Below are 26276 nucleotides of genomic sequence, written 5' to 3'. Positions count from 1 at the left end.
CAAACAACCGACACAACATGATGAATATCAAAGCATATTCTGGTCGTTTGGAGAAGTTAGGAGGTCATTGAGTTGAAGGGTCTTGATCGTGAGCGAAAGTCGCTTTATTTACACCTGGACGCCAGTACACAACTGGACATCTTTTCGCAAGATGGCAGTGGATATCCACTTCTGGCGATCAAAGCTTCTTGATCTCGCCGAAGAGCCTCAGACACATATTGCCTCCTTGTACCAGATCTTTCGACAAATTTCCTTCGAAGATCGCTCTCGCACTTCGATGGAAGTCTGGATGCTCATCCAATCCATCATAGCTCATGATTCGTACCGTGTTCATTTTCGATGCCCGATCAAACCTCCAGGTTCGTTTCCAGCGAGAAGCCAGATCAGCATGATCCAAGCATCTCTGGATCCCGAGGGACATGTGGACAGACGGAGGCGAAGATCCCATCAAACGCGATTTTGTCGATGTCGCTCGAGCATGAACCGGAGTAGCTACAGTAGACCTGAGCACCGACATGGTATCTTTGTTCATCAATATCGCAAAGCTCAGAGAATGACTGCCGCTAACGGTACAACAACCTATTCGCAATCAGCTATCAATCTTATAAATCAATACAAGGATACTTACCAAGCCGACCAGACTCATACCCAACCCCACATCCTCGATCCTCGCCGCACCACCAGTCGAAGCCGGCACCGTCATTCCTGTCGTAGGAGTCGCAGTTGAATGAGTCGCAGTTGACTTCGAAGCAGCAAGAGAAGCCGCCACCTGTGCGGGCGACAAAGTCTTCGCCGGATTTCCATACGGCCTAGACGCCACTTTCGACGCAGTCTCATCTTGATCGTCAGGAAGTTGCACATCAGGCACTTCAAATCCTCCAGTCGGTTTAGGCGCTTGGAAGCCTCCAGTCATTTCAGGTGCGTCAAAGCCTGGTGTCGCTTCAGGGTCTGGTCGGTCGGCTGGCCTGTATGGGTTGGGTGCTGCTGGTGCGGGCGCGATGGGTTCGATGATTTGGGGTTTTGGGGGTGTGGGGATGCGTGGTGGGGGGATGAATGCTGCTGATGATGTTGCGATGAAGAGGGTGTACAGTAGGGTGTGTGGTAACATTATGACAGGTATGGGATGTTTTGAGTTTGGATGTGATGATGAGGTATTGACGGAACGAGACTAGATGGAGAGGGATGCGCATCGCAAAATACTACTTGTTGTATATAGGCGTCCATGATCATGATGTATGTGGGTTTCAAGGCGCCCGGACTACATGGGCAGTGTTGTGCTAGCCGCCTATTGTTGTTGCGGCGCAGCGAAAATCAAGGGCGGAAAATACGCCCTGCAGCCCCGCGATTCGGGCGATGCACGCCATGGCTTGATGCGTAATTTTAAAGGTTGGGGGCCCAAAACACCAACCTCTGATATTTCCAAGGACTTGAAGAGGATGTGCTCTGATTACTCACATCGTTCCTCAGCCCACATCCTTTTCATGTTCTTGCCTACGACTATTACTGCGTCTAGGAGTAGGCAAGAACATGAAAAGGATGTGGGCTGAGGAACGATATGAGTAACCGAGAGTTCTACTATCGAACCGAACAGAGAGGAGATGTGCGCGCCACCACGCCCTCTGAGACCTTTCTTAAAAACGCCATCGCTATGCAAACACAAGGGTAATAACACACCGACAACCCACCGCTTCAGTCACATGTCTAAACGAACCAACCAACCACATCTCCTTGCTCTCTAGATCATCGATAAACCTCGTCAAACGGTCTGGTATCCCGGAAACAACTCTCCCAAACCTCATTGACAACTTTCCCAGCATGCTCTTGATCCTTTATGCCCGGCCTCGCCATCATACTCAGCGTCGCCCTCCTCCTAACACAAGACTGTAATTGTTCCATGATATTCCATTGATTCCTTGTGAAGAACTCTCTCGAGAAACGGCATTCGCCGCTGAGTGTAGATGCGCGAATCTCTAGACAGGCCTGGTGGCGCAGGTTCTCAGGTTCGACTTTGAACTTTAGGTGGTCCCACGCGTGAACCATCTCATGCGCCATGGTGTCTTCCTGGTGCCCGCGATTGCGGAATTTGTTTGCGCAGAGGAGGATGCCGTGGTCGAGGGAGAAGCCACCAGATTGCTCGTTCGTGCACATGCGACAGAGAATGTTGTCTTTATTCAGGTCGCCACCTAGTTTGTACACTTCGTCCGACATGAAGCGTATGATGGGACTGTATTTCAAGAGGTATTCCTTGTTGGACTCGCAGCGCTTGCATATCGAGTCGGCTTTTATCTTGTCCATCTCGTTGAAGTAGCCTTTTTCTAGTTCGATGTCGCGGGAGCCTGTCATGCGGCCGAGCATTATGTTGAAGGTGCTGCTCCATGTGTAGTATACGGGGTCGATCTTTTGGGGCGGCGGTTGGGCCATTGCGGAGAGGGATGCGCCGTCGGGCGCTGTCTCGGGGTTCGCCATCGTGGTAGGGCGTGGAGTGACGTTCGAGTCTGATTACGGGGGGGTCAAGCGTTGGGCGTGCAGGTGTGGCGTGGCGTATAGATGTTTGGTGTAGGGCGTGGCATGTTCCTGATTCCCGTCGCGAAAAGTTTAGGTGGAGATGGAGATGCAGCTGGTAGCGCGGGGAGCCAATCGGAGGGAAGACGTCACCGCGTACAAGGGAAGCCGAAGATCGCTTGCGAGGAAACTTGGGCTGCTTACAGTCATCCATTGCGCGACAACACACGAGCTGCGTGTTCATATAGTACACAACGCGTTGTACATATCTCACTTGTCTCTTCCCGTCTAAGACTACAGCCATCACCACCTTGAGCCCCTCGTCACTCCCTCCGTCGCAATGGCCGTCCACATGCGCAAGCAGCCCGGCCAGCTCACCGTGGTAATAAAACTCGGTAAATACACAACCGTACATATGCCACATCGACAAGAAGAGAGCACCTAACCAACACACCCAGGAACCTCATCGATAGTCGACGAAAAAACCCACCAACCCCTCCTCTCCATCCTCTCCCTCATCGTCGAGACAGCATGCAGTCTGCGCGCCGCTGGCCACCGCGTCGTAATTGTGTCTTCGGGCGCCATTGGTGTCGGCCTACGGCGCATGAACCTTCCACGTCGTCCAAAACACCTCCCACAAGTTCAAGCGCTGGCTGCTATAGGACAGAGCAGATTGATGTCACTATGGGACCAGCTGTTTGGCCACTTGGAGCAGCCGATTGCTCAGATCCTGTTGACACGGAACGACATCGCCGATCGGACGCAGTACCAAAATGCGCAGAACACTTTCATTGAGCTGTTAAGCATGGGCGTCATTCCGATTGTGAATGAGAACGATACTTTGGCGGTTACTGAGATCAAGTTTGGTGACAACGATACGCTGAGCGCCATTACGTCGGCCATGGTCCAGGCGGATTATCTTTTCCTCATGACGGATGTGGACTGTCTGTATGACAAGAACCCTCGCACAAACCCAGATGCCAAGTCTATACCTGTTGTGGAAGACATTGCGGAGCTGGCAGCAGACGTCAGTTCGGCAGGCAGTTCACTGGGCACAGGCGGTATGAGCACAAAGATCGTGGCCGCAAGGCTAGCAACAAGCGCAGGTGTCACAACAGTCATCACAAAGAGCAGTAAACCAGGCAACATCTCAGGCATCATCGCGCACGCCGAGAAGCAAAGAAAGTCACGAATGTCAAGTCGAAACTCCGTCACCAACTTCCAAGACGAAGGCGCACCACTCGCGCCAGCAGCATATCAAGACTCTAACCACGACCTCTCAACATCCACATCCACACTGGACAACCAACAACTGACCGGCCTATCCTCCCCTAAACCAGAGGAGCCCGTCCCCCTCCACACCCGTTTCCTGCCCATATCCAACCCGATCCGGGACCGCTACTTCTGGATTCTCCACGGTCTCGCACCCCACGGGACGATATACATCGACCAAGGCGCCTGGGCAGCCCTAAGCGACAAAGCAGGTCTCCTCCCCGTGGGAATCGTAGAAGTAGACGGCCACTTCGCCCAACAAGAAGCCGTCCGCATCGTCGTTGTCAAACGCCTCTCCAACCCTCCCCACTCCCCGAAACCGACGACTCAAACACCACCAACGCCCCAGCCGCCCAATACCCCCGGCGCCCTAGCTCACGGCGTCCACGCCCCAATTCCTATCCGAACACCCCTGACACACTCGTCCTCGTCATCGTACTCGATGTCCTCTTCCCAGACACTACTGCAGCATCCGCCCAATTTCGAATTGCACAATCCCGCGCCGTTTGAGATAGGGAGATGCGTGGTGAACTATTCTGCTACGGAGATCAGACGCATTAAGGGATTGCATTCTACGCAGATTAGTGAGGCATTGGGGTATGCGGATAGCGAGTATGTGGCGTTGAGGGAGAATATTGCGTTCTTTGGGGGTGAGAGAAGTAGACCTAGTACGCCTGATTTTAGGCATGGGGAGAAGAAGGGAGAGGGGGTTGAGGCGCACTGAGGATTGTAGCGAGGCATGGGGTCTGTCAAGACGAGACTAATTCACGACGTAGACATGACAAAAAGGCAGTGCTTTGGGTGTCAAGCTTGAAATTCTTGAATTGAATGAGTTGTGGGATATATTCCCAATTACGATACCAACCAACGCCAGCGGCAAACCCAAGACGCCGAGCAATGCGACTAAAGACAAGAAATTCAGTGACTACCGTGCGGAACGCCCCTTCGCCGTCGTACATGTTAGACATTATGTGAAGTTGGAACACCACCAAGACGAAGCTTAGTAGCTCTCCTCAGACTGCTCCGAGCTGCTGCGTACCTTGCCGCCCGATGTGCGCTCGTAGGCTCGCGAGCTGCCCTTGCAGTGCTTGAGGATCCAGGGGTGTACCTCGACATCCTCAAGCGCGATACGCTTCTCAGGGTCCAGCACGAGTAGTTTCTTGATAAGATCTCGCGCTTCTGAGCTGACGAAGCTCGGGACTGTATACTCTCCCCTCGCAATCTTGCGCTGTGTCATGACTTGAGTGTCCTCGAATGGCGCTTCACCGACTAGGAACTCGTATGTCAAGACACCCAAACTCCATAGGTCGACCTTCTCGGAGTAGAAGTTGTCCTTGCCGCCACCGCGAAGCATCTCCGGGGGCAGGTAGTCGAGAGTTCCGCACATGGTGTTGCGGCGGTTGTTGGGCGCGTGTACCGACCAACCAAAGTCGGAAATCTTGATCTCGCCGTGGATGCCGACGAGGATGTTTTCGGGCTTGATATCGCGGTGCATGACGTGCTTCTTGTGGAGGTACTTGAGTGCTGCGGCCATCTGGGCTACATATTGTGCTGCCTTCCATTCGGGGAAGCGTTGCTCCTTGCGGAGGTGCTTGTATAGTTCTCCTTTACCAGCGAATTCGAGGATGAGGAAGATGCGCTTTGCGTCGTGGAAGTGGCCAAAAAGCTTGAGAATATTGGGGTGTGTGAGATGTGATTGGATCTCGATCTCTCTTCGGACCTGCTTCTCGACTTTGCCTTGCTGGATCTCAGACTTGTGGAGCACCTTCAAGGCACACACGAAGCCTGATGAGCGCTCCTTGGCAAGATAGACGCGACCAAACTTTCCCTTTCCGAGAGGCTTGCCGATGTCAAACATGCCCAGATGCCATTGCTTGGGTGTTGCAGGGTTTGAGGGTACGGTGTAGATGGCGGAGTCGGTGAGCGTGCGGCGATGTGATTGGTGCTGTTCTGAGGGTCGGCTGGAGCTTGCTGAGATGGTAACCTTGGCGATGTTTGCCGTCTTTGCATTTTGCGTAGCGAGCTTCTGTAGTGTCTGATGGGGCAGCTTCATGCGGTTCGCAGCTGATTGTGAGGACGATAGGCCAGCTACCGATACGGTTGTGGATGCGGAAGGCTTGGTGCTGTTAGAAAGCGCGATATTGAGAAGGCGAGTAGATACACACCTTCACCTTGTGGTAGGTCGATGTAGAAGTAACGTGCTCATCGTTCTCGTCGTGGATGGTGGTGCGCTCAAAGGCGGCTTCGAGGTTTGCGACGTCGGCCATGATGATGTCGAGATGCAAGCTGGAGCGACAGGAAGCAAGCAATAGGGCCACAAAAGACCACTGATAGCTATATTGTGCTATGGGAATGGGTGACAGTTGGTGGGTGTGGATGTTTGCAGGGTTCGAGGACGGATGGCAGCTAGTTAACCCAGACAAACAAGTGGGTTTCGTGCGTTGTCAAGGAAACAGCCATCGGCCATCGGCGGTCGGAGCGCTGGTTCGCGCCCCACCACGCTGAAGCTCCCCGCCATCGCCATCGGATCCACCTGCAGGTGTCTGCGAACAATTTATACACACAGCATTCTTCAGGGTCTCGTCGCATAACTCCCCCGCTATGGCTTCCCTCAATGGCGCGCCTGCCGACACTGTGGCACCCGGTGTCGCCGACACATCCATTACCAAGGAAGGCTTCAAGATCACCACGCGCAAACTGCCCATCCTCAAGGCCGGCCCAATAGAGGACATGACCAAGAAGCTCGGGATCGCGCCGCCCGAGATGATATTCGGAGACAACATGATGCGGATAGAACACGCCCAGAGCGGCTGGTACATCGAATTCAATGCCTTCGATGCGCTGGATCTGGTGGACAAGACCGGCGAGAAGATGTTCAAGGTCTCCTACTCGAAAGAGTGGCAGCAAAACAGGTGAGACCAAAGACGCAGCACGGAGAGAACCTGCAGCTAACTCGGATCAGACAGAAGCAGTTTGAGGACATCAAAGAGGTCGTTAAGCCGTTCGACTGGTCCTACAGCACAGATTACAAGGGCACCACACCACCAACGCCCGCCTTCGAGCCGACCGAGACCCCGATACCACTCCACCTTCTCAAGCGTCCCGACCCGATACACTTCTTCGACGAGCTGGTACTCTACGAAGACGAGCTAGCGGACAATGGCATTGCCATGCTATCCTGCAAGATCCGCGTCATGCCACAGCGCTTGCTCCTCCTTGTCCGCTTCTTCATGCGCCTGGATGATGTTGTATTCCGGATACGCGACACGCGCGTGTTTGTCGAGTTTGGGGACAACGTGGTGCTGAGGGAGTACACGGCGAGGGAGGAGAAATACGAGGAAGTGCGGAAGAAGCTCGCAGGACGGAAGGAAGACGTGCTTGCGATAATGCGAGACCCTAACCGCTTGGCGGAACATATACCCATAGTGGAGCAGAAGATTGAGGGGTTGCAACTGAAGTGAGCAAGCGCGGCTCGACAGAACGTTGATCATCACTCATCAGCCCGAAACCAAAGGCACTAAAAGCGCGAAGGCACAACGGCGACCCAAAGCTGCGTCGACAATCCCAAGGCCAGTCTGACCGGTGCGTACGGTGTTAATATTTAGCCTTCGCTCATCGCCTGTTCAGTAATCACGCGAACAACCAGGAAGCAGGCCTCTTGTCCCTGGAATCCGCCGTCTGACAGGCCTCAGCCCAAGGCGATCTCTACTGAGTCTACTCTCGTTCCAGAATACCCATCGAACACACCCCAATAAGCTTAGCTGGACACAAGATCCTGATTATCAAATCGCTACTCAGTACAGACCGCCCAGACAAGGGGCCGGCATAAGGCCTGCATGTGGTCTGCATGTGTACAGATAGCGTAGGAGGGTTTCACCGCTCTCGAGCAAGATAGCCTTTACAATGCAACCCCGATTATATAAACGGATGTTGTTGACTGAAAGCTGTCTGACCTCCCCAAAAGCGCCGGGACTAATGAGGCTTGCAACCTCATGCAAGATTTACGGCTGATTCAACCGTAATGGTGTGAGTTTGAACATCTACGTACAGCTATGGTCAATGCCGCTCTGTGTCCTGAGACCGAGTGTGTGCGCAGTCGTCCAATGTATTGCTACGCGCCTCGAGATCTTGCTGTCACTGCGCCCAGACAGACCTCGAGTACATTCGTCTCTAATCCTGACTATGGAAGCGCAGAATTGAAACTCAATCGCTAGACTCCATCCACGTTGTCCAAGTGTCTTCGCTCGTTGATGTTGATCATCGATCCCACCGTGCGCGAACGTTTAGGGCCCGTAGGGCGGTTCCTGCTGTATTGCTTCCCCTCAAAAAGCAATTAGGTTCTGTCGATGCCGACACAAGCAAGTGACACTGCGTTAGCGCTGCCTGACATAACCAAGGAGACGCGTCCGCATGCCAACAGCAAACGGAGATTACGTTCGTCCGAGATTGGCCTTGTTCAGGGTTCCGTTGTGCACCGCCCCATATTACGACCGGCGGAGAGTGGAAAGTTGACGGTCCTCAACAGACTGGAAATCACCGGCATTTGTACAACAGATAGCCGCTGTTCGGATGGTCCGGATGGCTGGAATGACGACAAGGGTTTGTACGACAGGATAACGGGTACCGAAGACGCGAGAGTGCATGGCAGGCGTAAGGAGGATCCCGAGCGATCTCTCGTCCGAAAGCAGTAAGCTGTCGATCGCGGACCAACATAAGCGTTTTCGACGGGCAGCCGCAATCTTGCTTTACGACCACCAGAATCACGCAAAGAGTGCGCATCGAGCGCAGAAGCTGCCTCGTCACGACAGCCACCGCATGTCTGCTTCCATTACGGACTGTGATGGTGGGCGGATTGCTTGGCAACACCCTCATCCGTGGCCGTCCGGGCTGTGATGTCATATTCAACATTGAGAAAAGCAGTCTCGGCGCCCAGTGTTGTCGCACTAATTGCGGCCTCGAACAAATACGCATCGAGCATGCTGAACTTGGATCCGCTCACTTTGAGTCCGGCCCGTGTAGCGCACGCACGCCCCAATCATCTACTGCGGCGAAGGACGAATCTCAATCCACAGGCCCAGCCATCTCGTCCGAGGCCATGGCAGATGGTGCAAGACTAACCGCGGCCATGGGGAGATTCCGCTATCCGGGGTGCTATGACAACATAGGTCCAAACGTGGCTAACATTTGATATATGTTAGATAGTCGCAGGTGGGCACCAGCAATACATCATCGACGCCGACGTTACTCGCCATCACTTGCCGTTGAGAATCACCATGGCTGACCACCAGTCCCACGGCGAGACTTTCATGTCGAGTACGTCGCAGTCACATCAAACACATTTCAGCACTTCCACCCAATCGGGGTCAGGAACCCAGACTCCTCCCCACGGCGTCACGCGAACTGCTTCTGGTCGTCCGACCTACTTCCCAGATGGCCATGCTCACGGCACCCACGGAGTCTTCTCATCACACTCCTACACGCATGAACCATCGACCACCCATGAAACATCGGCCGGCGCGGGCTTGTTTTCCTCCACCGATGGCATTGAATCCCAGCACCGACAAGAGGAAGTCGTGCCGCTCGAGAAAGTCAACACATCGAGCTCCTCGGATTCTTCAGACACGCGGTTAGGATCTAATGGACAAGCCCCCAAAGTCAAGCGAACCGGCACTTCATCCTCTTACGAAGATGCAGCCCCAGCCACTCTTCAACGACGGGTCACGCGGGCTGAGATCGACGACGACGGCAGGCAGGAGTTGGCGCGCATCTTCACCTCACAGTCAAAAGTGACTCAGCAGATGAGCATTGCGCAGCCAAACGATCCCCGTGTGGACCCATCCAACGAGGCCTTTGATCTCAGCAGGTTTTTGAACATGTTCCGGAACCAGCTGGAGGGCGAGGGCATCGAAATGAAGAAGGTCAACGTTGTGTACAAGAACCTGGACGTCTTTGGTTCGGGCAAGGCTCTGCAGCTTCAGAGCACTGTTTCAGACATGTTCATGGCGCCTTTCCGAGCTAAAGAATTCTTTGGCAAGTCGGAACGCAAGCAAATCCTCCACAGCTTCGACGGTATCATACGAGCTGGCGAGCTGTGTGTTGTGCTCGGACGTCCTGGCTCTGGTTGCTCCACGCTTCTCAAGGCTCTCACCGGAGAGCTTCATGGTTTGGACACTGATGATTCGGTCATCCACTACAACGGTATCCCTCAGGAGCGTATGCGCAAAGAGTTCAAGGGAGAGACAGTGTACAACCAGGAAGTCGACAAGCACTTTCCTCATCTGACTGTAGGTCAGACACTCGAGTTCGCCGCGGCTGTCAGGACACCATCAAACCGACCCGGCGGAGCGAATCGTGATGAGTTCGCCCAGTTCATGGCAAAGGTCGTCATGGCTGTGCTTGGGCTGAGTCACACCTACAACACCAAGGTCGGAAACGATTTCGTTCGTGGTGTATCAGGCGGAGAGAGGAAGCGAGTCTCCGTAGCTGAGATGCTACTCGCCGGCGCTCCATTTGCGGCATGGGATAACTCGACACGAGGATTGGACTCAGCTACTGCGTTGAAGTTCGTCAAGGCTCTGAGGGTCGGTTCCGACTTGGCTGGAGGTGCTGCTGCGGTGGCCATCTACCAGGCTAGTCAAAGCGTGTACGACTGCTTTGACAAAGCTGCCGTTCTTTACGAAGGTCGCCAGATCTACTTCGGACCCGCCAATGAGGCCAAGGACTTCTTTGAGCGTCAAGGATGGTAAGAATTCCAATATGACAAGACATCTGAAAACAACTAACGCACAACAGGTACTGCCCCCCTCGTCAAACCGCTGGAGACTTCCTCACAGCCGTTACCAACCCACAAGAAAGGCAAGCCAAAGAGGGCATGGAGAACAAGGTGCCTCGTACACCGGAAGACTTTGAGAAGTACTGGCGCGAGTCCCCTGAGTACCAGGCGCTTCTTGAGGAGATCAAGGACTTCGAAGCAGAGAACCCAGTCAACGAGCACGGCACTCTCGAGCAACTACGCCAACAGAAGAACTACATCCAGGCTAAACACGCTCGTCCCAAGTCACCTTATCTCATTAGCGTCCCGATGCAGATCAAGCTCAACACTCGACGAGCGTACCAACGCATCTGGGGTGATATCGCTTCTACAGCAACACAGGCTGGTCTCAATGTCGTCATTGCTCTCATCGTCGGTTCCATCTACTTCGGCCACTCTACAGGCTCCAGCTCGTTCCAAGGTCGCGGAGCTGTCATCTTCCTGGCCATTCTCTTTAACGCTCTTACTTCCATCGGTGAAATCGCAGGTCTATACGCCCAGCGGCCTATCGTCGAAAAGCACAACTCTTACGCCTTTTACCATCCGTCTACCGAAGCTATAGCTGGTATTGTTGCCGATATACCTGTCAAGTTCATTCAGGCAGTCGTCTTCAACATCATTCTGTACTTCCTCGCCCAACTTCGGTACACTGCCGGACAGTTCTTCTTGTTCTTCGTGGTTACTTACATGGCAACCTTCGTCATGGCAGCTATCTTCCGAACGACTGCTGCTGTTACCAAGACCGCATCGCAAGCCATGGCAGGCGCCGGTGTCTTGGTCCTCATTTTGGTCATCTACACTGGTTTCGTCATTCGCATCCCCGAAATGCCTGACTGGTTTGGCTGGATTAGGTGGATCAATCCAATCTTCTACGCATTCGAGATCTTGCTTGCGAACGAGTTCCACGGAGTCGACTTCCCTTGCGATGCCTTCATCCCATCAGGACCCGGATACGCGCAGACAGGCGACTCGTTCATTTGCAACACACAGGGCGCAGTCGCTGGACAGACGTTCATCAACGGTGACAGCTACATCGAAGTCTCATACTCCTACTCTTGGAGCCATGTGTGGCGCAACTTTGGTATCCTCTGGGCTTTCCTGATCTTCTTCATGGTCACCTACTTCGTCGCTGTTGAGGTCAACTCTTCCACATCCAACACTGCCGAGCAACTCGTCTTCCGTCGTGGACATGTTCCCGCATACATGCAGCCTGGTGGCAAGGGTTCCGATGAGGAGTCTGGAGAGACGCAGACAGGAGAGCATGAAGGTGCTGGTGATGTCAGCGCCATTGAGGAGCAGAAGGGTGTTTTCACGTGGCGCGACGTTGTCTACGACATTGAGATTAAGGGCGAGCCGCGTCGTCTGCTCGACCATGTCTCTGGTTTTGTCAAGCCTGGATCAATGACTGCTCTTATGGGTGTCTCGGGAGCTGGCAAGACCACGCTCTTGGATGCTCTGGCTCAGCGGACCACAATGGGAGTCATCACTGGAGACATGTTTGTGAACGGCAAGCCTCTCGATCCTGCTTTCCAACGCTCAACCGGTTACGTGCAACAACAGTAAGTTTCCAGCTTATGCCTGTCTTATCATAAGTACTAACCATTTCAGGGATCTTCATCTTGAGACTTCGACTGTCCGTGAAGCGTTACAATTCTCTGCCATGCTACGCCAGCCAAAGACTGTTAGCAAGAAGGAAAAGCATGATTACGTCGAAGAGGTCATCAAGATGCTGAACATGTCCGACTTTGCCGAAGCCGTTGTTGGTGTGCCTGGAGAGGGCTTGAACGTTGAACAACGCAAGCTTCTGACAATTGGTGTTGAACTTGCCGCGAAGCCCAAGCTTTTGCTCTTCCTTGACGAACCTACCTCCGGTCTTGATTCACAGGTCAGTACAATTGCATCAGTTCGCGTAAGATCGATGATAACTAACTTCTGCGCAGAGTTCCTGGTCCATCATCGCCTTCCTCCGCAAGCTCAGCTCAGCTGGCCAAGCCATCCTTTGCACCATCCATCAACCCAGCGCAATCCTCTTCCAAGAGTTCGACCGTCTCCTCTTCCTTGCCCGCGGTGGCAAGACCGTCTACTTCGGCGAGCTCGGCGAGAACTCGCAAACACTCCTCGACTACTTCCAGAACAACGGTGCACGCAAGTGCGGTGAAGACGAGAACCCAGCTGAGTACATGCTGGAGATTGTCAACGCTGGCAAGAACGACAACGGCCAGGACTGGTACGACGTGTGGAGAGAAAGCGAAGAAGCCAAGGGCGTCCAAAGGGATATCGACCAACTCCACGAGGCCAAGAAGAGCGAGGAACTCAACATTGCAGCGGAAACCGGTGGCGGCGAGTTCGCCATGCCATTGACCACGCAAATCGTCGAATGCACATACCGAGCCTTCCAACAATACTGGCGCATGCCCGGCTACGTCATGGCTAAGTTCGGTCTCTGCGCCATCGCGGGTCTCTTCATCGGTTTCTCTTTCTACAAGGCCAACACGAGTTTAGCAGGCATGCAGACGATCATCTTCTCGGTCTTCATGCTTACTACCATCTTCTCGTCGCTTGTACAGCAGATCCAACCCCTGTTCGTCACCCAACGCTCTCTCTACGAGTCGCGCGAGAGGCCATCCAAGGCATACAGCTGGATCGCCTTCATGATCGCCAACATCGTTGTGGAGATTCCCTACGGCATCATCGCCGGTGTCTTCATGTTCGTGACATTCTACTACCCCGTCGTTGGTGTGAGTCAATCCAGCGAACGCCAGGGCTTGGTCCTGTTGTTCTGCATGCAGCTCCTCATCTACACATCCACCTTCGCCGACATGACCATCGCAGCGCTGCCCGACGCCGAGACAGCGTCTGGCCTCGTCTCTCTTCTTACTCTCATGAGTATCCTGTTCAACGGTGTCCTGCAGCCCCCGGACCAACTCCCCGGCTTCTGGCTCTTCATGTACCGCTGCAGTCCCTTCACATACTGGATCGGCGGCATGGTCTCCACCATGCTATCCGGCCGCCAAGTCGTCTGCAGCGAACGCGAAGTCTCCGTCTTCGACCCCCCAGCCGGCCAAACATGCGGTGCATACCTCGCCGACTACGCCGCCGTCGCCGGCGGCACCATCCAGAACCCAGACGCGACTGCAGGCTGCAACTACTGTTCCCTCACCAACGCAGACCAGTTCTTGGCCGGCTCGTCGATTTACTACGGCGAAAGGTGGAGGAACTTTGGCATCATTTTTGCTTTCATCGGGTTCAACGCCGCCATTGCTGTTCTCACATACTACCTCTTCCGCGTTGCTAAGCTTAGCTCGTTCAAGAGCTTCTTTCATAAGAACAAGAAGGGGGCGAAGGCGAAGGGTACAGCGGATAAGGCACAGGAGGGTGCTGAGAAGGCGGCGCAGCAGGGTGGACACCCTGGTGAGAGGAGTGGGGAGAAGGATGCTGGTACTGCTTGAGCGTTTTGAAAAGTAGTAGTTGATGTTTTTTTTTGAGCGACTTGTTTCTTTCTCTTTCGTATGCATAGATTCTTTGGGTTATCTTGTTTAATTAGTAGGTAATATTATATTATGATGTTCAATCATTCGGCTCGTGGTTTTTTGGTGAAGACGAGCAAAGTGAGTCTGTCTGGATTGACAATATCATCGAAGATGTGGTAATCGTTTTCGGCCAATTTTCGCCGGCAGGCAGAATTTTGCTACACTGCCGCGAAACAAGGTCCTTTGCTCACAATAGCGAATGCTAGGCGCATTAGTCTTGAAGTCATTACAATGCTAAACCGTCGAAGTGGACACCACCATGACTGTATTTACATGTCAATACGAGCATGACATGCTGACAGCCGCGTGTGCTTGGCGCTACCACAAAGTGAGGCGCATGTATGTTCCCGCGTCTGAAGATATGTAGGTACCCCACCATTCGCTCGCAAGAAAAGCTGTTTCGATAGTAGCTTAGCGCCAGGGCTGATGACGACTGCTGTCTCATAGCGAACTCGGTGTCGCAGTGGCAAACATCATGGTGAAGAATTGAAGAAGAGTTGATACCGCTAAGGGCGACCAAGAGCGGCGATCACAAGTTGCGCACGTCTCACAGCGGGGCGAAGCAGTGCAATAGCTGCCGTGATAGCCGTCTCGTGTGCGTGATGTAATTGCGGACGGTTCCTGGAGATCGCGTCCCAGGGTCCGATCGGCGACTGCAAGGTGCCTTCACCCATCGACTGCGATGTCGACGCAGCGAGTGGCAGTGGGCGAAACATGGGATGCGTCGTAGAAGTGCGTATTTGCGTATAGCAGAACCGCTAATAGACGTTCGACTCGGGGTGGGCACGGACTTCTCCACCTCCCGTTAGTGTGAGGGCCTCTAGCACAGCCCGCTGGTATGGCTGCAGGTGCCGGGCAGCCGTGCTCCAAGTGACGCGGGCCTCAGTACAATCACTTTCTCACGTCGCCCAATTCACCATCGGGCCATGTTGAGCGCTGCCTGTCGCGACTACTTCTCCCCCCCACCGCTGTAAAGAAAAGCCACGAAGAATGCGGCGGTCATGGACAGGAAGGCCCTCTTCTTCCCGTGGTAAGCACAGTCCTAGGCTACCAGCAGCACACCAGCTGACAAGACAATAGCGGCCTCGTCCTAGCATCCGGGTACCTGAGCACTGCAACCCCCGTCGACTACTCCTTCGCCTTCGACAAGCCGCTGCACACCGTCGCCATCGTCCTGCTACTGACTGGCCTCGCCGTTGTCGCAATTGAAGCCTGGTCGTCGCGCAGTGCACAGCCGCAACCGCATACAAGATATATCGCCATAGCCCTGAACCAGGTGCAGAGCAGACCCGCAGCCGAAGAGATATGGACTGAGGCAGGTCAGCCAGGCCGGCGGAGAGGATGGAGCGTCCGGGCTGTCGGCGCGCTGTTGGCCGTCCTGCTGTTCGCGATATGCGGGCGCATAGCCATCTTCTACCGCGTCACCAAGGACGTCGAGTGCAGCGGCCCCTCTGCATTGGTGCGCAAACCCCTCCCATTGCGCCAACAGTACTGACCGATATAGTCATTCCTTCCCCTCGTCGCTGCCCTCTACCACAGCATTCGGCACCCCAGTCAGCGACAATACCCCGCCTGGAGTGCTGACACGCGCCCACGTACCCAGCTCGACCGCGTCTACAGCTTCATCTTCGACGGCTCCACGCGATACATCATTCCCTCTTTCCTGCTCTCTGTCAGCAGCTTCCTTGTCATCATCAAGTCCAGCTCGTTGCGCTCCAACTACATCTGTCCCACCGCAGACTCGACTGCAACCGCCATTCCTTTCCTTCAGTTCCTCGGCTTCTTGCTGGACTGCGTCATCGTCCAGATAGCATACCGTCTGATCGACGATGGCATCTCCGAGGCGGACGACTGGACAATCCATCTTGCAGATGGTACCTCGAATCACCTCTTAGTCGGCTTGACACTTACTGTACGTCAATCGCCTTCATGCACCATGCACATCTGACCCTGAACAGGCATCTTCTTTGGTCCTTCTCGTCGCCGGCATTATCATATACCCCGCAATGCCTGAGCATCGCGAGTGGATGCTCTCGTTTTCGTCTGAATATCTCCTTGGTCTTTTGCGTTTATCGTTGATGATACCCTTTATGACGTTATGTTTCCTCAAATCGGTACGTTACTACATCCCGTCTGGTACTCTGTCGCTGACCTCCTAGGCTCGATTGTATGGCGTTATGAGCGCTTTGCTCCTTGGTGCATTTTCCTCTGCATACATTGGCGTTCTCCGTGCTCTGGGCACCGGCGTGTCCTATTCGTTCCCACCAAAATCAACCGTCGGACTTGTTTTGTGTTTGACTCTGCTCACCATTGCGCTCATCCTCTACCTCGTCACAGACACCAGCATCGAGACCCGCATACGATCGAAAGTACCCATCCGCCTGGGCAGGAACCAGTCGGCTGGATTCATCGTGCTTCTTATCGCCTTCTCCATTGGTGTTATCTTATATCGTCGGCACGGTCCCGTTCTCGAACATCCCATCACTACCTTGATCGATATCGCGACAGTCCAGCACGACCGGTGGGCATCACAAGCCTACCGGAGCAAATCCCTCTCTGAGGCCGTTGTGCACTATCGGAAACGTTACAACCGCGATCCTCCGCCGAATTTCGACCAGTGGTACCACTTCGCCATTAGCCGGAACTCCATTATAATCGATGACTACGACAACATCGAACAAGACTTGGCACCCTTCTCGTCCTTCAATGCTGATGATCTTCGCTTACGTACTGCCACTGTCTTGGCTACGCATGAGGGAGTCGGTGGGTTACGTATAAGAAACGGGAAGGTGGAGGTCTTCAACAACGTCCCCGGTACGCATCGTTGGATGATGGATGGCGCGGCGGCCATGATCCAGCAATTCTCCGAATCGCTTCCAGACATGGATCTTGCCCTGAACCTGAATGATGAGGGTCGCGTGGCTGCACCGTACGAGCGGTTGCGAGATGCGCTTGACAAGCCTCAGCAGTATCCCTCCCCTGATGCGTCTCGCCCGGGAAAAGACTTCAGCGTAGACCGCGCAGAGAAATGGCTGGACGTGGACCGCGTACGAACGGATCCGCATTTTTTCGTCGACGCGCGCATCAAGCATTCGTATGAGACCTTCGGTTCTGTCGCATGCCCACCTGAGTCGCGCGCACGGAAAGAGCGGCATTGGCAGACGAGATCCTTCTGTCACACTTGTACCCAAGGCCATTCCATGGGCGCATTCGTGGCTAATTGGAGCTCATCATCAGAACCGTGCCATCAGCCAGATATCGCCAATCTACACGGCATGCATCTCAGTCCTGCTAGTCTCATGGGTACTCATGACATGGTTCCAATCTTCAGCCAGAGTCGTGCTCCCGGGTTTGTCGACATCAGATATCCATCGCCGTGGAATTACTTGGGCAAAAGCAAGTATGGATTCGATGAAAAGTTCCCTGATCCTCACTTCCAAGACAAAGCAGATGTCCTCTTCTGGCGCGGGACGACCACGGAAGGTGTTACTACCCATGGCACTTGGAAGGGCATGCTCCGTCAACGAATCGTACATCTCCTGAACAACGAAACATCCCGCCAACCAATCCTTCTCCCGAAACCCGATCACAGTGGCCACCTGGAGTACATGCTGAAGCGCACTAATGACATTAAGAGGCTTCTCGAGACAAAGACTGATGTTCGCCTAGTGGGTCCGATAGCGCGCTGTGCAGGTCAAGATTGCATCGACCAGACACGCGAGTTCGGTTTCGGTGACCCTATCGACTTCAAACAGCACTGGCGCTACCGCTACCTCTTCGACGCGGATGGCGCCGGCTTCTCTGGTCGTTTCCTCCCTTTCTTACAGTCCAACTCCGTGGTCTTCAAAGCTGCCCTCTTTCGCGAATGGTACGAAGGCCGCCTCACTGCCTGGAAACATTTCGTTCCTGTGGATCTTCGCTTGCACGATCTCTTTTCTTCGCTCGCTTATTTCGGTGGGTATGGTGTCGAGGCAAGGAATAAACGCATGATGGAGGGCCACATCAAGGCTGCAGAGAAGATTGCACGCGATGGCAAGGTGTGGACGGAGAAGGTGTTGAGGAAGGAGGACATGGAGGTTTACATGTTTAGGCTGTTGCTTGAGTGGGGAAGGCTTACAGATGATGCGAGAACGGAGGTGGGCTTTCGCATGGAGAAAGGGAAGTCAAAGGCTCGTGAGAGGACGAGTAGTGTTGAGCGGGAAGTGGAAGAGCTGTGATATTGTAACGGTGCAAGGCGGTTAGACTATGGAGTTTTGGAGGGATAGCATTGCATGGCGCATACTCCCGTCGGAGCACAATTACCGTTTTTCTGTGTCATTGGCGAGTTGGGTGTGCATTTTCTTCGATGTTTTGGTGAGGGTGACGATCATCATCGCAATCTCTCCACCAGCAGTCTCAGGTATGCATCTCAACAACTGTGTAGAGTGGTCTATATAAAGTGCCTTTCTGGTGCCTACTTTCTTTCCTTCGTAAAATCACTTTCTTCTCAAAGTTTTCCAAAATGCCACTACGTGTTCGCGATGTGTCGAGACATCCTCCAAAACCTAAGAAAAAGAAGCGCATGTGCGCGGACTGTGCGACTGTGTCTTCGCAAAACGACTCAACAAAAATCTGGACGTATTCCCGCGATGATCTGTTCGGAGCTTCATGCACCAACGTACAAAAAACGCATCGAATTCTCAGTATGTCTGCGAGTTGCGGACCTTGTTCTCACGAAAAGATTGGGCAATGAAGATTAACAAAGACCCCGCCATGGTCAAGTGGCAGCGTACAAGAACATAATGTACTATCATGCCTCTTTCGTCCTCCATCCACCTTTTGCGCATGCGAGCATCAAAAAGCCGTTCTTGGGCTTGACATGGTGCGAGCAGGAGCGACCCTCTTCGAACCAAAAGTGAGACTGGTAGAGTTCATGTGTTCTGCTCCTCGCTCGCCCCTTTCCCAAAAAACTACTTACGTCTGCAATGTGCTGCTCTGTCTTCTGCTTCTTCAGTGTTTACTACGAGGCACAAAAACTTTTCAAAAAGATCAAGCATCTGTTCAATGTCGGTGATTGTCTTCCGGAGTTGAAACGCACTTTCCAAAAGCATCAGGCAGGTCGCTAATGTCGGTGTGTGCTTCCGCCGGGCTAGATACGCATCGTTCAGGCTTAGCGTACCTGAGCTTGAGAGTGTATATAAATCTCCCGCTGGACACTGAAATGCTCTTTCATATTCCACACTTTTCGACAACATATCAAAAAAGAGGAGCTCGAAGCTCATGGCCTCCTGCGGCGTCTTCTGACTTTTCGAATCAAGCACGCGGTCAACCCTTCTATGCTGTTCCTCCTCTTCTCTCCAAAAACTCGTATCTACCATCATCATGTTCGTTGCATTCGACATCAGTCTACTAGCCGCATAATATATAAAGTACTATTCCTTTACTCCTATGCTTCGCTCCTCGACAACTCTCATTCTATATTACCAAAACTGTGAACGATATGAGCAATGGCTCCCTCCTCTTCTTCCAAAATCACACCTCTACATACCCATGTGTGCGTCTGCCTGGACTTGCAAAAATCTCAGTCCACCGCGAGCGCGTCGTACGCCCTGAACATCAAAATTCCCAGAACAAAAGAAATTCTGTACAAAGACATGGAGACGTGGGGAGGTTTCGGATACGCTATCCAAAACCAGGTTAGGGAGACATATGATCGAGAAGTCCGTGCTTCAGGCTGTATGTAAAGCGGCCTGTCCTTCCTGAACATTGAGCATCTCTAAAAGCTGTGCGCCCTTTGCGAACTTTCCAAAAGTAAAGCATGTGCTGCTACGTGTCGGCCCTCCTTTCCAACAAAACGATACACAAAAATGCCTATGAAGTGGTTTGTTTACGCATACTATTCTAATCCACTTTCTCGTTTGGTTGGCGCTGTCGAAACGATAACAGTCAACAATCATGTCCTTCTTGCTCGAGCGTATTTGATCAGTAGTACTGAGGATGCAGTGAATCTACACTCATGTTTGTTGCTTTTCTTGCTACTTTTGTACACTGCCGAAAGCATGACGTTTTCCACCGAAGCCACATCATCGACGTCGTCTCGCACTTCCGCTAGCCCTAGATGGATATTAGTTTCAGGAGAACCGACGTTCGGCTTATGACAAAATGATGTATAGATCTGCCTGACATGTCTGTTGGGTTTACAACTCTGCACCTGGCAAGTCGTACTATCTATCAAACGACACGCGATACAAAGGACACCCAAAACTTCACTTGATCGTCGCTCCACTTGCTACCCCAGCGATTACCACGGCAGTGTAGTTCCATCCCAATTTTGGAACGTTCCCGAAATCGACCTCTCCGCCTTATCCAGCGTGCTCAAAACCCCGCCCACACTCTGCTCAACCTCAATAGCACCCGCGGCCTTGAGTGCCTCAGGCGTACCCATAGTGTTCCCCATATCTGTGACCACCAAACCAGGATGCGTCACGTACGATGTGAGCCACGGCTCCTCGAAATGCATCCTGTTCACAGACCAGTTCAGTGCGGCCTTGCTAGATCCATACGGGCTGAACTGTTCTGGAAAGCCAGCAAGACCTGCCTGGGCACCCATGCTGCCGATGACCGTGGAGATGGCGAGGAAGATGGGATTACCGGACTTGCTGGCTTGGAGAAGCGGCTTGACGGCTTGGAAGAGGAGGATGGGGCCGATGGTGTTGACAGCGAAGTGGTCGCGGAGTGCGTCGGCCGAGGTGTTGGCGATTGTGGTTCCTGAGTGCGCGATTCCGGCGTTGGCAATCACGATGTCGAGAGAGGTGATGCCGTGCTCTGATTTGAGCTGAGCGACAGCATTCTTGGGGTCTGCTTCGGCGGATGAGTCGAGTTTGACGATGACGAGTTTAGAACCCGAGGCTTTGGGCAAAGACTCCAGTGTTGAAGTGGACTTGGCGACGTCTCGGACTGCGGCGACCACAGTTGTGTTTGGGCGTTGAAGCAGGCTTTGGGTGAAGCCTTTGCCGATGCCGCGGTTGGCTCCGGTGATCAGGTAGGTAATGGGTGAAGACATGGTTTGGTTTGTGGTGGCTGCTGTGATGGTGTCGAATGTATAGCAATTGGTAGAGAGCTGTAAAGTTATGATCCCCACGATACACTTCTACCTTATGTAGGCTCCGACCTGACATAGAAGAGGAGATAAACCCCGAGGCCGAACATGCTTAACAATCTTTTGGTTCTTTCTGGCGTGCTCGTGCTGGTGAGGAAAAGTTCCATACGAATGATGCAATCCGTCCAGAAGGACAGTTTGTTCGTCCGGTGCTGAGAGTTACGGGCGCAATCTGGTGAAACACCTAGACTGATCAGTCGACCTCGGGATCTAAGCATTGCCCGGTGGGTGATTAGTGAACGTTGAGATTTCTGGTAGCCGGACCGATGTTTACCTAATAAGCCCGGCTATCCTAGACTAAGTAGTCTACCACGCAACATCTTCATGAGATACACTGTCTGATTCTAGCCACTAATGCCTCTTGATTACACGTTTTGGCATTCGTCGGCATGAGGATTGGCAGATAGAAAAGGATGATCAGTACATGATAGCGCATGTAGTAAGGCAAAGGCGACCTTGGGAACCTGGCGGACAATCCTCCGTGAACCAGGCGTTGCACCAATTGTTCGGCGGTATTCGGGGTTACGTTGACCTGCTGCATAGCCATCTCGCACGCAATGTTAACGGTTCAACCTGGAAAGCGGGGGTTTCTTTGCAACTATGTTACTTCCCGTGGACTGAGGTCGAGATGAATGATTACCTATGCATTTCGGCATGGAGGTAGGCGGCGTTAGCAGGAGCGGCTGCCGAGGTTGCCGAACTCTGACCGAGTCGAAGTCGTCCATGGTGCCAAGAGAGCTTTAGAAACGTCCTCTTTCCATCCAGATGTCGCTTCGCCTCTCTAACTACACATGGACACACATACGACGACTTGACTGCTCTTGCCGCGTGCCGATGCATTGCGGAAACTGCTTCGTATATGCTGCTGCCTCCCGAGGTCGGACAAACCGTCATGACATCCTGACAACAGCTGGGAACTGGTATACACCGCACCATCGATTATTCGCAGATTGTCCCATCATGGAGTCGCCCGGATCGTAAAAGAAGATTGGGACGCAGCAGTGATAGACGAGGCTGATAAGGAAATGGGCAAGCACGCTCTACCTCAGACGCCTCAGGCTACACCGAGCAGCCGATTTCTGGCAGCTTCGACGATCAAAATACTCATATCCTGCTGCACTTTTATCCTTCACGAAGCTCGCAATCTAGTCACGGATGTTGAACGCTAGAAAGTCTGCTTGCATGCCCGCGGAACCCGAAACTTCATCAACATTCGCAAAGGAAGTTCAGTCATCAATAGATAAGAGGGATAATGTTCGACAGAGACTTGATATTCATTCGTGTGTCAGAGACCCTCCATCAACGGCAAGAACAAGAGCGGCCAATCTGGATATAATAAAGTCTGTACAGAGAAAAGAAAGTCTCGCTTCTAAACACGGCAAAGCTTGCCGTTCTCATTCGGTAGGCCGTCCACGCTCTCTACCCTCCACCTCTCGCTACCCACACCGGTAGTCGCAAAGAACACATCCTGAGGGTCAAGCTTCTTCTTCAACTCCAACAACTTAGGGTAGTTATCACCGAAGAAAGCATTGCCAAAGTCAGGCTCGAGACGATCAGCCTCAGCAAGGTAGGATCCAGCACCAGGGCTAATGTCTCTCCAGGCCTGCATATCGCCTGCCTGGAACTCCTTGCGGATCCTCAGGATCTCCTCGGCGGTGCTGTTGATTGGCCAGCGTACGGATTGCATGCTGAAGGAGACGAGCGGGCGCCAGTGAGTGTTGACAGCGTTGTCAGTGTTGTATGGGTCTTTAGCTTGCATGTTGAAGTGGACTTGTACGCGGTTCTTCTCGCTCGATCGGCGGATGTTCTCGTATACTTCTTGACGCTTCTCCGCTGTCTCGAAGTTGGCGCGGGGGAACAGGCGCGATGCAGTCGCTACGTTGGGCTTCTGAACGGCTTCGAGAGGGAAGGACGAGCGCCACGCGTCGTAGTAGTTGTCGAAGTGAGTGATGTTGGGGTCATACTTGACACCCAAGTCATCGAGCTTGTTGAACCAGGGCTGAAGGAGTGCGGTGGCTTGCTCTACATTCTTGCCCGGCGCGAAGAAGGGCGAGAATGCGAACGCAAAGGTGCCGTTGGAGGGGATAAGAGTCCAGTATGTGTATGTACCGGCATCGGCGTTGTCGATCCACAGGTCGACGTATGAGCGGATGGCGGCCCAGAACGTCTCGTTGCCTGTGTCCTTGGAGTTGAAACCAAACCGGGAGGCTGTGACCTCAAGGTCGGGGTGGGCCTTGACGGTCACGGAGGTGACGACGCCAAAGGTACTGCCACCGCCACCGCGCAGGGCCCAGAAAAGATCCGTGTTGGAGGTAGAGTTTGCGACGACGAACTCGCCATCAGCCCTAACGACCTCCATGGAAAGCACACTGTCAGCGCCAGTGCCGTACAGTCCGGTCAAAGGAGAGTGACCACCTCCTTGGATGTATCCTCCCATGACTCCGACCGTCTCGCCTTCACCACCAACGACGATTCTGCCCTTCTCAGCGGCAGCCTTGTAAATCTCGAAAGCCTGGACACCAACACCGCTCTTGAATGCAGGGCCAGTGTAGTTGAGCTTCTCATCGACATACTCTTCGATGTACTCGATGTCCTTCATGTTGTGCGTCCAGATGCTGAGAGCATCCTTGCCGCCACTCTTGCCCAGGAAATCGTGGCCAGTGTTCTTGACGACAAGTCTGACACCCGAGTTACGAGCGAAGTTGACGGCGAGCTGGACGTGCTTGGGTTCAGTCGCGTTGACAACGTACATGGGGAAGCCTCCGCGAGTACAGCCATGCGAGTCGTAAAGAACCGGTGGGGCACAGGTCAGGCCTTGAGCGACTGGGGACATCATCTCAATAGGGTCGATCATATGGATATACGACTTCTGCCATGCTGCCACAGTGTATTCGGAGCATTTTGCGGCGTTGTAGTCTTCACCAGGGTAGCACACTGCTGCCAATGGAGTGGGTGCACTGATGACGCGGTCGCCAGTGAGTTTGCTAAGCTGCGACCAGGCCTCATCGGAAGGCCATTGGGGGTCGTCGGGGTAGACTTTGCATCTCGAAGAGTTCGTTGGTGTTGTAGCGTCGAGCGAACCGGGGAGGAAGAGGGACCTGACTGCTGAAGTGACGCCTTGGAGGTCTACATCTACATTGAGGGTGTTGGTTCCAGCCTTGGCCGATAGGACGGGTGATGCCGTGGTTGACGTCGCAGCCAAAAGTGTGAGCCACACAGCGATGGAAGCCATTTTGAATAGTTCGTCGGTGTAAAACGACGACTCAGTGTTTCACCGAGTGTACCAGTCTTTGGCAATTGATCGTCTCCCGTCGAACGACTGCAGATCTACATGTCTGTCAGAAAGTTTCTTTTTGCCATTGACGGCCGTTACTCACTGTACCTTTCCCCTGGAGCTTGCGGCTGGTCTGCGGATGACGGACCGTTGCGCACTGAGACGAGAAACAAGGCGATAGTCATAATGGTCATCTTACGGACTGACTCGATATAGGAGGCGTCGTCCAATAACCTGAGCTTGGCAGGATGTAGGCTAATGTTCTTTGCCCAGAGTGTGACCGCTGATCTTGGCTGGAAAGATTGTTGACAGCTGAGTTAACCGGGGGCGACGACATGGTATTCAAGTAATCACGGCATCGCAACCTATCCAGGCAATTCCTGAGTGTCCATGTATGCAGACGTTGCGTGGTACGGCGTATCTCACATGCATATTCTATATATTGGACCTATCGCAAGAAGCGATCAGCAATGATAATGCGAATTCTGCACTCGTGAGGCACTCCCTGGAATATCGACTGTGCCCACGTGCGCTTGAATATGTCGTTGGGACTAGTCTCAGGCACATCGTTACTCGAGTCGTGAGGCTTGCCGCCCAGGGTCTGCCTGTTGGTGCCGGCGTAGCTGCCGGTAGTGCAAAGTCTGAGAGTCATGTACGCATGCAAGCGCGAAGCTGCCGCGATTGCCTGACAACGGACCTGCAGCAGTGGAGCTCACAGGTAGTTCTAAAACACGCGTTCATGATAACGGCTTGGAATGGTGTCAGTTATTTCTCGGCCATGAATTGCAATTGAGTGCACTGAGGATGACTACGCGTCTGGCAGGAGCCGCGTCAGACGGGTCGGACAATAAACTAGTCCCGGGGGATCGCCTCCGTTAGCCACATGGCCGCCGACCTCCAAGCCTTCAACGCCAACAACGCCAAAATCCTGAAGATCGGCATACTTACTTCCCCTAATCGCAAGTGGCTCAAAACATTGATTCACTCACTTTGCAATCGCAATCGAAATCCCTAGTGGCAGTGGCTCAATTGTCCATGGTTGCGTCCAGACCATCGACCAGCCAACGGTAGGGCGGACAGGCCTCCAGCCGGAAGATTGCGACCGTGTCCAGGGCTGCCCTTGACATGTCAGCCCAAATTCGGACCGTGAGAAACCGATTTGGACTTCGTGAGACGCTCTAGTCCTCTTTCTGGTCAAGCGAGAGGGGAAGACACGAGCGGGAGTCGACTACTGTTGCCGCGGCTGTGGTGTGCATAATGGACCGCCTCGCTTTGGACGACGCCTCTGGTTCCTGGCAGGTTTTTATCCTTGAGACGACAAGAGTCTAGAGCAGCGGCTGGTCCGAGGCAACCTTTCACCTCGCCGTGCAGTGACAGCATCCGTCTTGGCCACCAAACATCACATCCTGACACCAAGGGAGTGTACGTGCGACTTCCCGCGTGGACGCGCGACATATACTAGTCACATAGCGAGGAAAACTCGAAGGCGTCCAGTGCGGGTACATTCGACTTTTCCTTGGGTGGGCCAATAACACCTACAATATCCGTCACACTTCAGATCCTCACTGTTTGCGTCGTTACTCCACGTTCGCTTCTCGGTGCGATCATCCGTCGTGGACCCACGATCTTCATAAGCCCTCTGGTTCATCCGGTTCACGATCCACAGGACAGGCCAACATTGAACTCCACGCTGTGGGCTTCAACGGCTACTGCGCACCAACGGACTGAGCGCTCCACAGTCGCACGGCG

The 26276-nt window shown here is 53.4% G+C and overlaps 8 protein-coding genes across 8 annotated transcripts; 4 read left to right on the top strand and 4 right to left on the bottom strand.

Moving 5' to 3' along the window:
- Positions 1 to 1740: 1740 nt before the first annotated feature.
- On the bottom strand, positions 1741 to 2466 carry ATP23 (Mitochondrial inner membrane protease atp23; the record flags this gene model as incomplete). The annotated part of the gene is made up of 1 exon (XM_049370144.1): positions 1741 to 2466. One exon carries the CDS (start codon positions 2464 to 2466, stop codon positions 1741 to 1743), a length of 726 nt encoding a protein of 241 aa, XP_049218144.1.
- Positions 2467 to 2842: 376 nt separating this feature from the next.
- Positions 2843 to 4498, top strand: J4E78_009554 (uncharacterized protein; the record flags this gene model as incomplete). The annotated part of the gene is made up of 2 exons (XM_049370143.1): positions 2843 to 2897; positions 2961 to 4498. The coding sequence occupies 2 exons, from the start codon at positions 2843 to 2845 to the stop codon at positions 4496 to 4498; spliced, it is 1593 nt and encodes a 530-aa protein (XP_049218143.1).
- A 276-nt stretch (positions 4499 to 4774) lies between these two features.
- Positions 4775 to 6041, bottom strand: ARK1 (Serine/threonine-protein kinase ark1; the record flags this gene model as incomplete). Its single annotated transcript, XM_049370142.1, has 2 exons — positions 4775 to 5890; positions 5940 to 6041. The coding sequence occupies 2 exons, from the start codon at positions 6039 to 6041 to the stop codon at positions 4775 to 4777; spliced, it is 1218 nt and encodes a 405-aa protein (XP_049218142.1).
- Positions 6042 to 6375: 334 nt separating this feature from the next.
- J4E78_009552 (uncharacterized protein) lies at positions 6376 to 7235 on the top strand (the record flags this gene model as incomplete). Its single annotated transcript, XM_049370141.1, has 2 exons — positions 6376 to 6686; positions 6737 to 7235. The coding sequence occupies 2 exons, from the start codon at positions 6376 to 6378 to the stop codon at positions 7233 to 7235; spliced, it is 810 nt and encodes a 269-aa protein (XP_049218141.1).
- A 1812-nt stretch (positions 7236 to 9047) lies between these two features.
- Positions 9048 to 14034, top strand: J4E78_009551 (uncharacterized protein; the record flags this gene model as incomplete). Its single annotated transcript, XM_049370140.1, has 4 exons — positions 9048 to 10516; positions 10567 to 12144; positions 12194 to 12470; positions 12526 to 14034. The coding sequence occupies 4 exons, from the start codon at positions 9048 to 9050 to the stop codon at positions 14032 to 14034; spliced, it is 4833 nt and encodes a 1610-aa protein (XP_049218140.1).
- Positions 14035 to 15116: 1082 nt separating this feature from the next.
- On the top strand, positions 15117 to 18332 carry J4E78_009550 (uncharacterized protein; the record flags this gene model as incomplete). Its single annotated transcript, XM_049370139.1, has 5 exons — positions 15117 to 15145; positions 15196 to 15574; positions 15620 to 16027; positions 16074 to 16229; positions 16275 to 18332. The coding sequence occupies 5 exons, from the start codon at positions 15117 to 15119 to the stop codon at positions 18330 to 18332; spliced, it is 3030 nt and encodes a 1009-aa protein (XP_049218139.1).
- A 2063-nt stretch (positions 18333 to 20395) lies between these two features.
- Positions 20396 to 21157, bottom strand: J4E78_009549 (uncharacterized protein; the record flags this gene model as incomplete). Its single annotated transcript, XM_049370138.1, has 1 exon — positions 20396 to 21157. One exon carries the CDS (start codon positions 21155 to 21157, stop codon positions 20396 to 20398), a length of 762 nt encoding a protein of 253 aa, XP_049218138.1.
- A 1465-nt stretch (positions 21158 to 22622) lies between these two features.
- Positions 22623 to 24485, bottom strand: J4E78_009548 (uncharacterized protein; the record flags this gene model as incomplete). Its single annotated transcript, XM_049370137.1, has 1 exon — positions 22623 to 24485. One exon carries the CDS (start codon positions 24483 to 24485, stop codon positions 22623 to 22625), a length of 1863 nt encoding a protein of 620 aa, XP_049218137.1.
- Between the last annotated feature and the right edge of the window lie 1791 nt (positions 24486 to 26276).

This window comes from Alternaria triticimaculans (genome assembly GCF_023758025.1).
Source record: "Alternaria triticimaculans strain BMP 0046 chromosome Unknown scaffold_21, whole genome shotgun sequence".
In the NCBI taxonomy this organism is placed as follows: domain Eukaryota; kingdom Fungi; phylum Ascomycota; class Dothideomycetes; order Pleosporales; family Pleosporaceae; genus Alternaria; species Alternaria triticimaculans.
The sequence above is the reverse complement of the archived record's forward strand: the minus strand, read 5'-3'. Positions and strand labels throughout refer to the sequence as shown.